Consider the following 17031-nt stretch of genomic DNA (forward strand, 5'->3'; position numbering starts at 1 on the left):
TACCCCAATGCAATTTCCCCCCACATTCTGACTCTCTAGCCACCTCCAGGACTTTCCCAATGATAACCCCTGCTGGTGTAGTGGAACAGGATGAGAGCAGTCCCTCTCAGTTTTAACTGTACTACCAGGGTTTACTTTTGGGTAAGTCTCAGGGATGGCTGGAGAGTCTGGAGGAGGTTGTGTTTGGATACATGGGAGGGCATTTGCACTTGGAGGAAGGGCTTAGAGCAGGGATAGGCAACTTTTATACAGAGAGTCACATGAATGTCAGTACTATGCCTAGCAGGCCACACTCAGAAAATTAACAATTATGCCACATAATTCACTGGCAACATAACTCATTGTTATGAGTGAATGAACAAAATGGTCTGTTACCATACATGTCTGTCTTTTCAAACAGTTGCTAACACTGTGAAACATATCTTGTCCCATTGTTTTATCCTTCAGTGTTTCCACTGACAACAAAGCCCTGGATAATGATGTTTGCACAGGCTGTTTTCTGTGTATACTTCCCATAGTCTTGCTAGAATTCAGTGGCAGGCCACATGCTGCCCACCCCTGGCTTGGAGGGAGATGAGGAGGGCATGATCTGATTGGAGGGGTTGGTGATCCAGGCTGATATGATCAGGGCAGTGATCTGATCAGGAGAGGAGGGAGTATCTGGGGGTTTTCTGATCAAGGAGGTGGGGAGGATCAGGGGTGGTCTGATAGGGGTCTGAATGAGAAAGGATGTCAGTGGTTCAATTTTTAGGGTTGTTTCTGCACTACCAGACTGCTGGTAGGGCAGCTGTGCTTGTCAGCACCTCAGTAAGTGCAACCATGATATCAACAGTTGTGATAGCTGGTGTGTAATACTGACGATGTATGCTAGCTGTCACAACCAGCCACAGCACTTTTACACACTTAGATGTCCCTACTAACAAGTGTAAATCTTGATGTCCAGTTCTTTTGACATAGATGTGCACTCCACTTCTAGATGGAGAATACATGTCTATATTTTAATCTTGTCCTGATCCCAACAAAACCACACCACCTTATGCATATATTGGTGATTCAGACATCTAAATCTCAGCTTTCTAAAATGTGGTTTGAAATGGTTTGTCATTAGTAGCCATTTTTGTGCTGGGATTTAAATATCTAAATCACAAATTGAGCTTCTAAAATAAGGCCCTTAATATTATTCCAGACAAAACCAAGGTACAAATTTTGGGCTTCTTTTACAAAACGGTGCTACAGATTAGCAGCGTGCTGAATGCATGGAAGCTCATTCAATTTCCATGGGTTTCTTTGCATTCAGCACACGCTAATCGGTAGCACCTTGATTGTAAACCCTGCAGGTGCAAGGAAATAACTAGCTAAATCCTACCAAGCAATTTCCTAACTGTTCTAGCCACTCCTGATTATAGAGACTTATTCTATATCCCTTTTCAGCCATCTCTTCAACAAGCTGAAGAGCCCTAACCTTCATAGATCTGTTCCATTGCCCTTTTCACTTTGATTGCCCTTTACTGTATCTTTCCTAATTCTGCTTTATCTTTTCTGAGATGGCCATGACCAGAACTGTACACAATACACCAGGTACAGTTACACCCTTATTTTTGAGGGAAAACCCCAAATTATTCATAAAGAGAACTGCAAAATCTGGAGAAACTGTACCAATATGACAAATCAATTTTAGGGGACCCAGAAGTTTACTTTTGCTCCTTTGGACTTTTGGGTAGCAGAACCAATCCCTACAATGAGTTTTCTTTTCCAACTGCCCAGGATTTTGCTCCATTTTATTATACCAAATTTTTCAACTATGTACCTGCCTTTTTTTTTTGCTATCATTGACTAGACACAGATTTTTTTAAAAAAGGCTATAGAGCCTGTACTAAAATCTCTCGATATGTTTACCTTAAAGGATGGGAAGTGGTGGAGGAGTAGCCTAATGGTTAGAGCAGTAGGCTGGGACTTGTAGAACTCTGGGTTCAAATTCCACTGCAGCTCTTTGTGCCCTTGGGCAAGTCACTTGGAGGTCCTTTTACTAAGGTGCGCTGAAAAACAGGCTGCGGTAGTGTAGGCATGTGTTGTGGATGCACGCATATCTATTTTTCAGCACACCTGTAAAAAGGGTCTTATTTAAATTTTTGCTGAAAATGGACGTGCGGCAAAATAAAAATTGGCGCGCATCCATTTTAGGTCTGAGACCTTACCACCAGACATCGACTTTGCGGTAAGGTATAAGAATTCAAGAAATCCTGTGATAACCACAGAGGATCTGTGATTGTAAAGAACTATAGGAAAGCCAGAGATCAACTGAAAATGTATTTATATTCCCTTCCCTTCTTCCTCCGTTCCCTCTACCCTCTCTACTGTCATTGTAATTATTTATTTGGTTCATTGTAAGCCGCTTAGATGCTGCTTTATGTGGTAAAAAGCAGGGTATAAATTATCTAAATAAAATAAATAAAAGGAAGCAAAGTGGGCAGACTAGATGGGTCCATGCCTGCCTTCATGTTCTCTAATTCTAGTCTGGCCATCAAACCAATTGTCCTGAGCCAGCGGTCATGAACTGTAGTTTTGTCTGGAGCCCAGCATGCATACATTTAGTCTGGTCACTCATGTATGCATTATTGTGATAACAGAGTTCTTTTTCCCCTGGGCTCTGAATAATACATAAGAGCATCTGCAACATCATCCAGCCTAGGAAAATAAGTCAAACTCCAAAATTGAGCAAAGGTTTCCATCATACTAGTGCATAGCACAATTATTGATCTGCTGACCCAGCCCATTTAAAACATTTTCATGCAATATTGCATTCAATTCTGGTCACTGTATCTCAAAAAGATACAGCAGAATTAGAAACGGTTCAAAGAAGAGCAACCAAAATGATAAAGGGGATGAAACTCCTCTCATATGAGGAAAGGCTAAAGAGGTTAGGGCTCTTCAGTTTGGAAAAGAGAAGACTGAGGGGGGATATGACTAAAGTCTACAAAATCCTGAGTGGTGTAGACCAAGTAAAAGTGAATCAATTTTTCACTCTTTCAAAAAGTACAAAGACCAGGAAACACTCAATAAAATTACATGGAAATACTTTTAAAACAAATAGGAGGAAACATTTTTTTTTTCACTAAAAGTATAGTTAAGCTCTGGAACTCATTGCAGGAGGATGTGGTAACAGCAGTTAGCATATCTGGGTTTAAAAAAAGGTTTGGACAAGTTCATGGGGCAAAATTCCATAGTCTGTTATTGAGATAAACTTGGGGGAAGCCACTGCTTGCCCTGGGATTGGTAGCATGGAATGTTGCTATTCTCTGGGATTTTGCCAGGTACTTGGGACCTGTATTGGCCACTGTTGGAAGCAGGATACTGGACTAGATAGACCATTGGTCTGATCCAGTATGGCTATTCTTATGTTCTTATGTGTTTAGTATAGCAAAGGGAAGACAACTTTCAAAGTAAGGTAGTTAATTGCTCTCTTTGAAAACCGAAACAAAGACCATTGGTAAAACCTACAGATGAACTTTGTACCAACCAATGCAGGCAGTTTGAAAACTCTTCCTTGTAGATGGACTGCCCATTATGCATGTAGAGGCTTTACTAATGTCTAAGGGCAAAAAGGTTGCAATTTTTCTCTCCGTAATGATACCTATTATTATAACAGTGCATGCTTAATTTTTATTTTTGACAAGAATTAGAATCTGTTAACCGTTAAAGTGAATACTGACCTCACTTTTTACCTTGCTTTTTTTTTCTCTCAAACTGAACTGGAAATGGGTGTCATCTTTACAGAATAGACAAACAGGGCCTGGGAAAAAGAACCTGATTTGCTTAGGGGTAGTTAATAACATATGTTAAAGGGATAACATAGACATTTTGTCACTTAATCAATTTTAAAAGGTAAAATCTGTTATTTTCTCTTAATGCATGTTTCTTTATGTGCAACTTATTATTATGCAAATCAAATAACAGAGCTTGCATTGAACTTTGTCAGATGTGTTATTTGTGAAGAAATATCACCAACTTTGATTTTGCAATTTTTTTTCTCCCCTGGAGCATCGGGCTGATAATACATGGCTCTTATTTGGCAGCTTGATCCATTGCAAGTCTACTGCTAGAGGTCAACCAGTGCCAGTTTGAACCTGGTGTTGGGGAGATTGTTCTTGTCTCACTCATTAGACAACAGGGAAATTCCCAGTAGGTCCTAGAGAGTCTTTGGGGGACTGAGAATATTTTCTAGTGGGTCTGGGGGATCTTTGGGGGTGAGGTTTCATTTTTAGAGGGAGGGTTCAAGGGGAGGGATTCTTTGCTGAAAGGGAGAAGAGTCAAGGAGAATCTTCAAGGGAGAGGGGGAATCTTTGTGTGTGTGTGGGGGGGGGGGGTCTGGGGCTTTCTAATGGGGGGTAAGGGTATGAGTCCAGGGAGATGGGGGATCTAATTAGGCAGAGGTTGTTCATGTGGGGGTAGGTTTGTTGGGGGGGTCTGGGGTAGAGGTGAACATCTGTGTCAGGAGTGGGGTGGAGTGATTGGGGGAAGATGAGTTGGCACCTGCTTTGGCCCATATCCCCTTTCAAAAATTGCAGCCCTATGTTGGTCCTCATTGTTTTTGTGTTGCATGATGTTCCTGTCTGCAGCAATGCAAAGTGGAATTTAAAGCAGGAGCAGATTAGTGACTACCACAGTAAATTTTGCTTTGGCTAATTACCACAGCTTACCATGGGAGTCACTAACTTAAGTACTGAGTTACCACCAGTTAGTGACTCCCGTGCTAAATTAAGCTAGGGATAGAAACTACCCCTCTAAGACTTCTAAGTCTGAACTATAGTTTTGCTTATTTGATAAAAGAAAATGTATAATACTACTCATTTTTATTTTGTATGTCAGGTGCTTGCTGATGATATTGGAGAGATAATAAAGGTTTCACTTGTTCGAACTGATGACCCTTTGGAAAGAGGAATTCAGATGCAAAAGGTACATAATGGACTACAGCCTTTACCTCTAGCTTAGTAAAAAGCAAGTTGAAAAGTGCACACTTATAGTGTGACAAAATGGTGCATTTCCCTTTGCTTTATTTGCAAACTCATGCATGTTTATGGGGGAACTGGGTGTGAAAACACATGGTAAAGTGTGTTTCCTAGGATAGTAGGAGCTGTGGAATCTTTTGTGACTGGTTTTGTGCATTTATTTCTCTTTGCTTTCAGTGTATGTATGTATGTATGTGGGAATGGAGGTGAGGTGGTTTGGAATGTGTTTGGACCAGGGGCGTAACCAGACCTCGGCAGGAGAGGGGTCCAGAGCCCAAGGTGGGGGGGCACATTTTAGCCTGCCTCCCCCAGCCGCTGACCCCACGCAGCCGACCCACCCCTGCCACTTTCGACCCCCCTCCACTTTCAACCTCCTCCCCAGCCACCGCCGCCAGGTACCTTTGCTGGCAGGGGTCCCCAACCCCTTCCAGCCTTAGTGTTCTTAAGCGCCAGTCTCCGGCACGTTCGCTGATCTGTGCTGTGAGTCCTGACGTCCTGCATGTCCTTAAGGAACATGCAGGACGTCCTGGATGTCAGGACTCACAGCACAGATCAGTGAGCGCGCCAGAGACTGGTGCTGAAGAAGACTAAGACTTAACTTATGCTCTTATTTTATCTTTATAATTATAACTTGATATATTTGGGCTGTACAAAGAGGCTTTTGAAGAGGCTACAGAGGCAGTTCATTTGATTTTTGGACTTTCTAAATATGAGAGTATATCCCCATTTTATATTAAGTTACCAAAAGAAGCCAGGATTATTTTCAAACTGGCTTATTTTATGTTTAAAGTTTTACATGGTTTGGTTCTGCCCCATTTTTGTTTTGGCACTGTCTCGAGAGCAAGAAGAGTTGGCAATATTATGTTATTTGCCTTTTCCTCAGCTAAGGGAATGAAGTGACTAATGCTGTTCAAGAAACCACTGGCTTTTCAAGCAGCAAGGCTTTGGAAGGATCTTGCTACATTTTATTCATTTCCCCAATTGTATCTTTCATTTTGAAGGAAATTTGTCTTACAAGCGAGTTAGTAATTTTTTGTTGGTTTATATAATTCCCAGAGGTTGTTCTGGCTTTTTGCTTGATCTTTGTGACCCAATTAGAACTATAAAGTGATAGTGGGATATAGTCAGAAATGTAATGTTAGTTTTTGGTGGTGGGGCAGTTTGTGGGTTGGTGAAGTAATTGCGGATGGTAGATTTTAGGGAGAATAGATTTTTGGAGTGGGCAGTTTTCAGGGGTAAATTAGGGGTTGAAGCAATATGGTGGTGATGTGGCAGTTGCAGGGGGTTCATTTTTATTAGGTATAAGGCAGTTGCAAGGGGTAATTTTAGGAGATAAAGCAGTTTGCAAGGTGGTGGAGCAGTTGCAGGGGAGTAGTTCTTAGGGATGGGGCAATTTGCAGGATAGTGTGGCAGTTGTGGGGGGGAGAGTAGTTTCTTGGGATGGGCAATTTGCAGCATGATACGGCAGTTTGGGTGGTTGGGGCAGTTGCAAGAGGGGGTAGTTCATAGGGAGGTAGGTGCAGTTTCGGGGTTTGGAATTCCTCCTTGCTCTATTACTGCTACATTTCAAAGTTTCTATGCTACTCCTTTTCCCATAGAAATGCATTGGGCCATATTTGGGGGTGCTAATTTCTCTGAAACCCTTAGTCCAATTTGACCCACTTTCAAACTCATTTCGCTTTTTTGCTGGTTTTTCCCCCATGCCACGTTTCATCCTATTCTGTTCATTTTTCTATCCTTTAGAAACTGGAACTCCTCCTATTGAATGCTTTGGATATTTTTGGGGGGAGGAAGGGGGTACTTCTTTCTCTGGAACCCCAAGTCCAGTGTGGACCTTTGGGTTGTAAAGATATGAATGGGTTTATACATTTAGTGGTGGCCACAAAATATATAGACCACTGATCCATGACGTTTCAGTAGCACAACACAGATATGCTGCGTTTTCAGTGCGGAAATGCATTCTAACAGATGCAAGGCCCAGAAATGAGGCAGAAATGGCAGATCAGCATGAAAACACACTTACACACCCATTTATAGAATAGCACCTAGGTGTTTCCAGGAGGAAATGAATAGGGGGTGTGGCTATGGGAGGGGCATGGGAGAGTTAGGAGTGTTCCCTTAAAATGCGCACAATGTTATAGAATAGTGTGGATCTGTCCCCAGTTTGCCTTCTAGGATTTACACCTGGTTTCAGCTGGTGTAACTTCTCACATCCAAAGTTGAGCATGGATCCCAGTGCTACACAATATTGCATAAAGGGCGCCCATCCCAGAACGCCTGTTAGAGAACACCGTTCAGCGCCAATTTTTTTTGGGGTGCCCAATTTTGAGTGCCATTTATGAATCCAGCCCATAGTGGAGCTGAAAATTCCTACACATCACCCAAGCACCATTTGAAGAGGGTTGGGGAGGAATATAGATGTTCCAGCCAAGTCTTAAGATAACTGGAGATATTCAGCCTCTATCTGTGCAGCTATATCATTGGCTATTTCTGTAGTTGTGTATTCAGAGTTGCTGCTACTACATTTAATGGCATTGGATATACATAAAATATTTAAAGTTGTGACTGGCATTTAAAAGAAAAAACACTAAAAGAGAGTATAAATATTGACCCAAATGTCTTTATTTTTTTTTTCTCTGTAGCTTCACCTAAAGGATCTGGACACCAAACAAGAACTGGGTGTTCATATTACGGACCAGTGGCTCTTTGAGGAAGATGGGTCCGATACTGTGGCAGAACTGGCTACATTCACACCCAGCAGAGCACCATTGAGTGGTATATCTTTAAACTGTGCTAAAAAATATCTATAATGCTGTCTGGATGCAATGGCAGAGTAAATTGGGAGAGAATGTTTCAAACTATGCAGTCCTTAAGTCCCAGATTTTCAGTATATCCTTCACGAATGTACATAGAAAAACAAAATAACATAGGGAAAATTAGGGAGAAGGGAGTCTGATTCTGGGACTGGGAGAAGGGAGGCCAGGAGAAGTGGCTGATACTGGCAGTGGAAGTGAGAGATGGAAGCTGTCAATCCACTTAAAATGGCTTACTTATTTTTTCATGACACAAATACACTGAAAAGTCCCTATTTGTTCTGATCCCAGGAAAGCATTTCATTACCTCAAAAATAAACCCTTTAAAACTTGAAACAATAAGGGGGCAATTCTGTAACTGGATGCCTCCATTTATACACTCCAAGGCTGCGTGGTAGGAACCTATTCTGTATTGGAAGCAAGGTGCCTAGGTTCCCTTATAGAATACAAGTGTAACCCTGTTACCAGTATACCTAATATCTAGATGCTCACACTTACACCACTATAGACCTCCTGTGTGAGTACCTTAATGTGGCAGCAAAGCATATAACTTATACCCATGTGTATGCCCCCCCCCCCACTTCCAAATGCGTGCCATGCAAGATAGTTGGGTATTTACAGAATAGCGTTTAGGAGGAATATTGGCATATATGCCTGTATCTCTGGGCACATAAGGGTACATTCTCCAAAAATCACCAAAATTTAGGCACCAGGATGATGCTCACTAAGTACAAATGATATAATAGCAGCTATGCGTACAACTGCAGTTATAGAGTAGTAGCATAAGTCTGCATTTATGTGTATAACGTTTGGCACTGTCACTTACACCAGGTCAATGGCTGGCATAAAGTTTCATGCCTAACTGTGCGTAAATGATATTATTCTGTAACTTGCATACATAACTGCCTGACACTGCCCATTCCCTTCCCAGGTCCACGTGCCCCCCCCCCCCCCCCTTTAAGTTGTACATTCTGGAATTTGAGTCTGCAACTTATAGAATACCAACTAAGGGCAGTTACGTATGTAACTGCTAATTGATGGCAATAAGCACCAATTAAGGTCAATTTTAGCTAATAATTGGTTGTTAACTCCATTTAATAACCAATTATTGAATGAAGTTATATACATAAGTAGAATTAGGGGATAGTACATATATGCTAGTATTCTAACATGTAACACGAATAAAGGTGTTTGATTATTTTATAGATTTGCCCTTTCTACACCCAGGATCAGAAGGTCCAACATTAACATTAACAAAAATCTTGTATACTGTCTCTGTCTTGATCTCTGTATGGCTTACAAACGTTTAAAAACCACGAAATCAGTGGGAATAACAATCATGATAGAACCTAGATAACAAGGAGGGGTATAATCGAACGGGGCGCCCATCTTTAAGGGCACCCATCTCTAAGGATGTCCCGGCGAAGGGGCGGGGAAACTGCTATTATCAAAGCGAGATGGGCATCCATCTTTCATTTTGATAATATGGTTGGGGACGCCCAAATCTCAACATTTAGGTCGACCTTAGAGATGGTCAACTTTAGAGATGGTTGTCCTTGATTTTCCGCCATAATGGAAACCGAGGACACCCATCTCAAAAATGACCAAATCCAAGTCCTTTGGTCATGGGAGGAGCCAGCATTCATAGTGCACTGGTCCCCCTGACATGCCAGGACACCAACCGGGCACCATAGGGGGCACTGCAGTGGACTTCACAAATTGCTCCCCCTCCTTGTGTGCTGAGCCCCCCAAAACCCACTACCTACTACTGTACACCACTACTATAGCCCTAAGGGGGTGCACCTACATGTGGGTGCAGTGGGTTTTGGGTGGGTTTTGAAGGCCTCACATGTACCAGCACACGTGTAACAGGTAGGGGGGATGGGCCTGGGTCCACCTGTCTGAAGTGCACTGCATCCACTAAGAACTGCTCCAGGGACCTGCATACTTCTGTCATGGAGCTGGGTATGACATTTGAGGCTGGCATAGAGGCTGGAAAAATGTGTTTTCATTTTTTTTGGGTGGGAGGGGGTTGGTGACCACTGGGGGAGTAAGGGGAGGTGAGCCCCGATTCCCTCCAGTGGTCATCTGGTCAGTTTGGGCACCTTTTCGAGGCTTTGTCGTGAAAAAAAGGGACCAAGTAAAGTCGGCCAAATGCTCGTCAGGGACACCCTTCTTTTTTCCATTATCGGCCAAGGACGCCCATCTGTTAACCACGCCCCGTCCCGCCTTCTGTACACTGCCAACACGCCCCCTTGAACTTTGGTGATCCCCACGATAGAAAACAGTTGAGGGTGCCCAAAATCGACTTTCGATTATGCCGATTTGGGCGACCTTAGGAGAAGGACGCCCATCTCCTGATTTGTGTCGGAAGATGGGCGCCCTTCTCCTTCGAAAATAAGCAGGAAGGTCAACTCAAATACTTCATAAACAGCCAAGTTTTCAACAGTTTTCTACATTTAAAATAATTCTGTTCGCGCCTTAGAGATATCGGCAAAGAATTCCGTAACAACAAGAAATCAGTACTAAACAACTTATTTTGAGTAGAGGCCAAACGGGTTAAGGAAGCAGGGGGAAGCCTAAACATGCTAGAGTGAATCAAGCTCTACACATAAAACACTATTTTATCCATGGAAATAACTTTAAAATTGTTTTCTTAGGGTCCAGTATTTATGAATCAATCCATGTGACAGTGCACCCTACTTGGTTTTCCATGAAGGAAATGAGTCTATCTATACAGACTGACTCATTCTATTTAAAACAAACCAACATAAAGCGGAAGGTAGAAACATTGGGAGGGCCATTTGATAGCCTGATTTTGCAGCTAAAACATTTTTGAAAATTGTCCACCGTTAACAATTCCCGAGGATGTGTTTTGGCCAGGAGGAAACAGTACCATTCTCAAATCTAAGCCTGTTGTTTTCTTTAAACGTTTTGACTTCACAAAAACAGGTTACAGATACTTTGTACTCACAGCAATAATCAAAGTAAAATTATGCATAATGCAAACTCCACAGGTAAAAAGATCTGTGATGTTTGCATCAATGAAAGCAGTTTGCTTTTGACCCCATACAGTCCAGTCTAGTAGCTCATACCTGTCATTGCTTCATTTGTATTTATATCCTTCCGCTATTTGTAATCTTTTAGTGGTTCCTCTTGGCTTTACATTGCACAGCACCTGGCTCCTTATGAGAGTGGTTCCAAATTTTGCCTTCAGCTACCCTCAGGCTGGTTGTGGTTTCAGGCTATCTGTATTAAATATAAATCAGAAATACCTGTTTATAATAGAGCACTGTACACAAATATATCTCATGCATATTCATTGTGGAATCCTGAAAACCTGAAGCTTCAGGACAGGTTTGGTAACCATAGTCTTAAAGAAATAGAATTTATTAAAAAATAAAATTCTTTCTTGCACTGTCGTGCTCCTCTTGTCACTCAGAGCAGCTTTTCTCCAGCAGGATCTGCTAAGCTTTTCTTTCTTTCCTGCTGAGACTCAGGCTGCAGGCTCTCACATTTGATAATACTTCCATTACAGATCCTAAATATCTGTCCAAGCATGTCAATTTGGAACTCTGTATCTTTCCTCTTCTCGGATCTGTACCCAAGGGATGCATTGTGATACAAAGGCTGCTTATGCCAGCATAATCAGCTTCTCCGTGGGTCTGTTCTCAGTATCAATATTCATTAACTCTGTGAGGTGTCTGTTCACCCTGTCACACTCTCTTAATCTCTTTCTATCCTTTCCTCTTTCTCCCTCTTCCTTATCCCCACACTGTTTTACCTTGTACTTTTTTTTAACCTAATATAGGGGTCCTTTTCCTAAGGTGTGTAACAGATGTAGCACACGTTAAATGATACGATGCCCATAGCAACATGCACATACTAATCATTAACGTGCACTAAATCTATTAGTGCACCTTAGTAAAAGGACCCCATAATTTGCTAATCATGGGTTGATATTCAGCCCAGTTTGGAGGACTCCTACCCAGTTAAATCTCACTGGCAGGGTCTAACCCAGATTTCAGAAACACTTACATTCATTCATTTAAGTATTTATATATTCCACTTAGACCTAAGCAGTTTATAGTTTCATTTTACAGGTACTGGGTCTGTCCCTAGTAGGCTCACAATCAAAATAGTACATTCTACTACTGTTGTACCTGGGGCAACGGAGGGATAAGTGACTTGCTCAGGGTCACACAGAGCTGCAGAGGGAATTGAACCTGGTTCCCCAGGATCTCAACCCACTGCTGACCATCAGGTAGCAGCAGGAATCAAATCCACTTCCCCAGGTCTGTAACGTGCTACACTAACCATTAGGCCACTCCTCTACTTACCTGGATAGTGCTGCTGCAAATCCAGTCACTCTACAGTACCTTGGTATGATCTGGGCAGAGCCAGGGCAGTCCAGAGGCAGAGTCTGGGTGCAGCAGTGGTACACAGATAGATACCTGATTAACTAAGAACAGGAAAAAAGGTTCCCTAACACTCAGGTATTTATTGCTGGCATGAGACTATGGCCTAGCACTGAATATCTGGGGATATAAAAAGCCCATAGTGGCTAAAAAAATTGCTGACCATCATGGCAGCGGCATAGCGAGGCTGGCTGACACCCGGGGCGGGTTGCCGCTGCGCACCCCCCCCCCAGGTGCAGCACGACACACCCCCTTCGGCACATGCAACCCCCCCCCCCCCGAGTGCATCTTTACCACTGGCGCTCCGCCCCGCCAAGTGCACTTTGTCTCTGGGAGCTGCGTCGGCTCCGTTGGTTCCCTGCTTTCTCTGCCCCGGAACAGGAAGTAACCTGTTCCGGGGCAGAGAGAGCAGGTAACCAGCGGCGCCGACACCCCCCCAGAGCGTGCACCCGGGGCGGACCGCCCCACCGCCCCCCCTTCCTACGCCACTGCATCATGGTCTCAGTATAGATTTATCAGCTTCAAGCTGGTTTTATATAGAAAAATGAAGTATCTTCAATCATCATGGACACATTTCAAACCAATTTGAAACCAGGCTCAACACCTCCAAATAAAAGTTCGCAGAAATCAGGGATGTGCTTTTGCTAGTGTTCATTTGGTTTCTTTAGCACATCTTTAAAAATTTAGAGCAAGTAAAATCAATTTCATGTGCATTAATCTATGAATTAATGTGTGTACAATTGGTTTGCACAGGTTAAACAGCTCGAAATCATGTTAAAATTTTTGTTCCTAAAATAAGAGTTTGAAATGAACTGAAATGGAAGTCCAAAACTCAGGAAAAAGTCTAAATAATCCAAAAATGAACTGAAACTTTTAGTCTGTGCATATTCCTAAAACAGACATATTCCCCCAGATTTTATACATGGCACCCAAAATTGTACACCCAACTTTTGGCACTCTTCCAAGATGCACATGCAAATAAATTGGATAATGAGCACTGAAACATCATTGATTTATTCATTTATTTGTTGCCTATTTGCAGGCTTAATGTGGCTTACATTATGCCTTAGTGGCAACCGCCATATCTGGGATGAGAAAAACAACGTGATATTGCTTTAGAGTTCATAAGTGACAGAGTAGAATAAGCATTCAAGTATAAAGATTGGATGCTAACAATCAATTATTAATGTCAATTTGCACTCATTAAAATTTGTGCATACATTAGGAGTCACTGCCCAGGAAAAGGATCTAGGGGCCCTGTTTACTAAGCCGAGCTATAGGCGCGCTAGTGTTTTTAGCGAATGCTAATGATAGAGACACCCATAGGAATATATGGGCATCTCTAGCATTTAGTGCACGCTAAAAACACTAGCGCACCTTACTAAACAGGGCCCTAGGTGTCATCGTTGATGATACATTGAAACCCTCTGCTCTGTTTGCAAAGGTGGCTAAGAAAGCAAATAAAATGTTAGATATTATTAGGAAAGGAATGGAAAACAAAACTGAGAATGTTATAATGCCTTTGTATCACTCCATAGTGCGACTACACGTTGAATATTGTGTGCAATTCTGGTCACAGCATCTCAAAAAAGATATAGTGGAATTAGAAAAGGTACAAAGAAGGGTGACAAAAATGATAAAGGGAATGGGATGGGATGGGATGGGATGACTTCCCTATGAGGAAAGGCTACAGCATCTAGGGCTCTTCAGCTTGAAAAAGAGATGGCTGAGGGGAGATATGATAGAGGTATATAAAATACTGAGTGGAGTGGAACAGGCCTAGGACTAGGGGGACTAGAAATAAATTTAAAACAAATCAGAGAAAATATTTCTTCACTCAACATGTAATTAACCTCTGGAATTCTTTGCCAGAGAATGTGGTAAAAGCAGTTAGCTTAGCAGGGTTTCAAAAAGGTTTGGATAATTTCCGAAACCAAAAGTCCGTAAGCCATTATTAAGATGGACTTGGGAAAATCCACTGCATATTCTAGGATAAGCAACATAAAATCTGTTTTGCTGCTCTGGGATCTTGCCAGGTACTTGTAACCTGGATTGGCCTAGATTGGAAACAGGATACTGGGCTTGATGGACCTTCGGTCTGTCCTAGTATGGCAATTCTTATGTTCTTATGTTATTCTATAAGGCACAAAGCCTAACTCCCATGGTGTGAGAAAAGAGGGTGTGGCCATGGGCGTTCTAAAAAGTTGCATGCGGAATTACAGAATGCTGCTTAACTGCGCCTAACTTGCACGCCGGTACTTATACTAGGTTTCAGCAGGTGTAAGTCCAGCACCCAAAAGTTAGGCACGGGATCTATGCTAAGCACTATTGTTTATAAGGTGAGTGCCCTTTATAGACTATCACTTAGTGCTGAATTTTTTCAGTGCCCAAGTTTGGGTGTCATTTATATAATTCTCACCATAGCACGTAGTACTAATAACACAACATAAAAGAGAGACTATAATGAAATGAGTACATAAGCCCTACATCATAATGACAAGAATCACTAACTAACAGCTAAATTTTGTGTGAAGTACATGTAGGGGTGAATTCTATATATGGTACCAAATAAAGTGCTATTCTATAAGCCGAGCTTAAATTTAGGCACAGTTTATAGAACAGTGCTCACACCCAGGAGTCATGCCCAACTTTAGGCATGGCGTTTTGCACCAACTGAAATGTGGTGCAAATGTACACAGCTAAATTAAGTGCGTATCTTCATTATTCTATAACAACGTGCGCAAGTACTAGGTACGCTGCATTCTGCCCATGACCCTCCCATTCCATGCCCTTTTTTTAAACTCATGCGTAATAAATTTTAGGCATGGATCCTGCTCCTAAATGTACACACGTAAGTTCCAATTAAATCTAATTAGTTATAATAATTGCTTGTTAAAACGCCAATTATTGGCACTAATTGGCATGTTATTCAATTACAATTGTGTGCTCAATATTTGGTGATTTTTGTAGAATTAGGAGAAAAGAGGTCAATGTTCAAATGATTTAGGCTCCTAACTTTCAGAGCTAAACTCCTAAATTGGCCCCTTTGAAAATTTATTTGGGCTGAGTGTCTAAATTTATGCTCCTTGATTTATTATGCTCCTAAATGTAGGAAGCAAAAAAGTGAATGGCAACAGGTATAGATAGTTTGTGTAGAAAAGAAGCTTTGCACTCATTTGCAATACCAGGCACCTAAATTAGGATCTTTGAGCCTGCAAAGAGGTGGGAAAATGTGGGATACAAATGCAACAAACAAATAAATAAATAAATCCAGGTAAATGAACAACAGGCATAAATTGTAAAGCGTAACTTTTAAGCTTCTACATTTTATAGAATTTTCAGCTGAAATCTTAGGATCCTAAATTTGGCTGAAATAGGGGACAAATTTGGGAACCTAACTTAGGTCCCTAAATTAAGGAACTCAGCCCATAGCGGTCAATATTCTGCCCTTAGTGGTAAGTGGCTTGTAAGGTACTTACATCTGCAGACTGAGTTAACCCCAAATGATCAGTGCCAGGGCATGTCCATCCTCTAGCACTGAATTTCTGGGTTATTGTGGCAACCTAGAAGTTAAATGGGAACCAGCCAATATTGAGACCAGTGCCTGGTTAAAAGGCTGTGCTAACTTCATCTGCTGATTTAACCCATTAGTGAACCGAATATCTGCGCTAACCAGTTCAGTCCAGCTCCGTCCATGCAGCACTACCGGACCACCCCAACCTAGATTTTATATATGGCGCCAAAGAAATTGATGCCAAAAAAGTGCTATTCTTTAAGCTGCACTTAAAGTTAGGCACAGTTTATAGAATAGTGCTTACACCTGGGAATTGCGTCTAACTTTAGGTGCAGCCATTTGCACCAACTGAAACATGGTTCAAATATATGCGCCTGCATTAGGCGTACATCCCCGTTTTTTCATAACAATGTGCATTAATTGTAGGAACATCCCTGTTCCACCCGTGACCCTCCCATTTCCTCACCCTGTTTTTCAAATCACATGTAAAATTTAGGAGCAGATCCCGCGCCTAAATTTACCTGCGTAAATTTTATTTAAATTTAATTAGTGCCAATAATTGCTTGTTAAAAAGTCAGTTATTGGCACTAGCTTATTTAATCAAACTGCATGCCCAAATTTGATGTGCACCCAAATTTGTACGTGCACTTATTGGTGACTTCTACAGAATTAGGGGTTTAGTGCTTTGGCGGTCAGAGGGAATAATCAGCAGCACTATCCAGGAATATCCAGCACTATCCAAGAATAGCCAGCTCAGCGGGATTTAACTGATCAGGAGCTTCTCCTGCCCATTTAAACCCTTTTGAATATTAACCCTGTAATGTTTACTGTGCACCTTACCAGTGGAATCTGTGACTTTCCTTTAGATGATACACTTTTGATCAATAAACTTTGTGATCTTATGGCTGGATACCTAAAAGAAGATTATTAATTAACATCCACTAATTTCTTGGCTATTCAGCATTCTTGTTTGATCTCCTAACATGACCCAGAAAGATTTCTAACACATTGTTTTTTCATACAGAACAGTTTTACTCAGTCAGTGTCCATACAGGAATGGTACCTGCATCAGAGACGGATGCAGATATTTTTATCACAATATTTGGAACAAATGGAGATTCATGTCAAAGAAAATTAAAGCATTTGAAATCACCTGAATATTTTGAGAAAGGACAGGTAAGTTGGCAGTCTCTGGATATATGTTTGCCAATGATTTGGTATCTGTTATCCTTTAAAATAGCATTTTATGTCCTTAAAGTTAAGTCAGAGGCTTTGAGAAA

The 17031-nt window shown here is 41.7% G+C and overlaps 1 protein-coding gene across 1 annotated transcript in view; it reads left to right on the plus strand.

Moving 5' to 3' along the window:
• The window catches only part of LOC115477536 (lipoxygenase homology domain-containing protein 1-like), a 428353-nt gene that overhangs the window by 279066 nt on the left and 132256 nt on the right, over positions 1-17031 (plus strand). The window contains exons 28-30 of the mRNA XM_030214471.1: positions 4867-4953; positions 7649-7781; positions 16776-16927. Coding sequence (XP_030070331.1) covers positions 4867-4953; positions 7649-7781; positions 16776-16927 — 372 coding nt within the window. The remainder of the gene's footprint in view (positions 1-4866; positions 4954-7648; positions 7782-16775; positions 16928-17031) is intronic.

Source organism: Microcaecilia unicolor, chromosome 1 (genome assembly GCF_901765095.1).
Source record: "Microcaecilia unicolor chromosome 1, aMicUni1.1, whole genome shotgun sequence".
Lineage (NCBI taxonomy): Eukaryota > Metazoa > Chordata > Amphibia > Gymnophiona > Siphonopidae > Microcaecilia > Microcaecilia unicolor.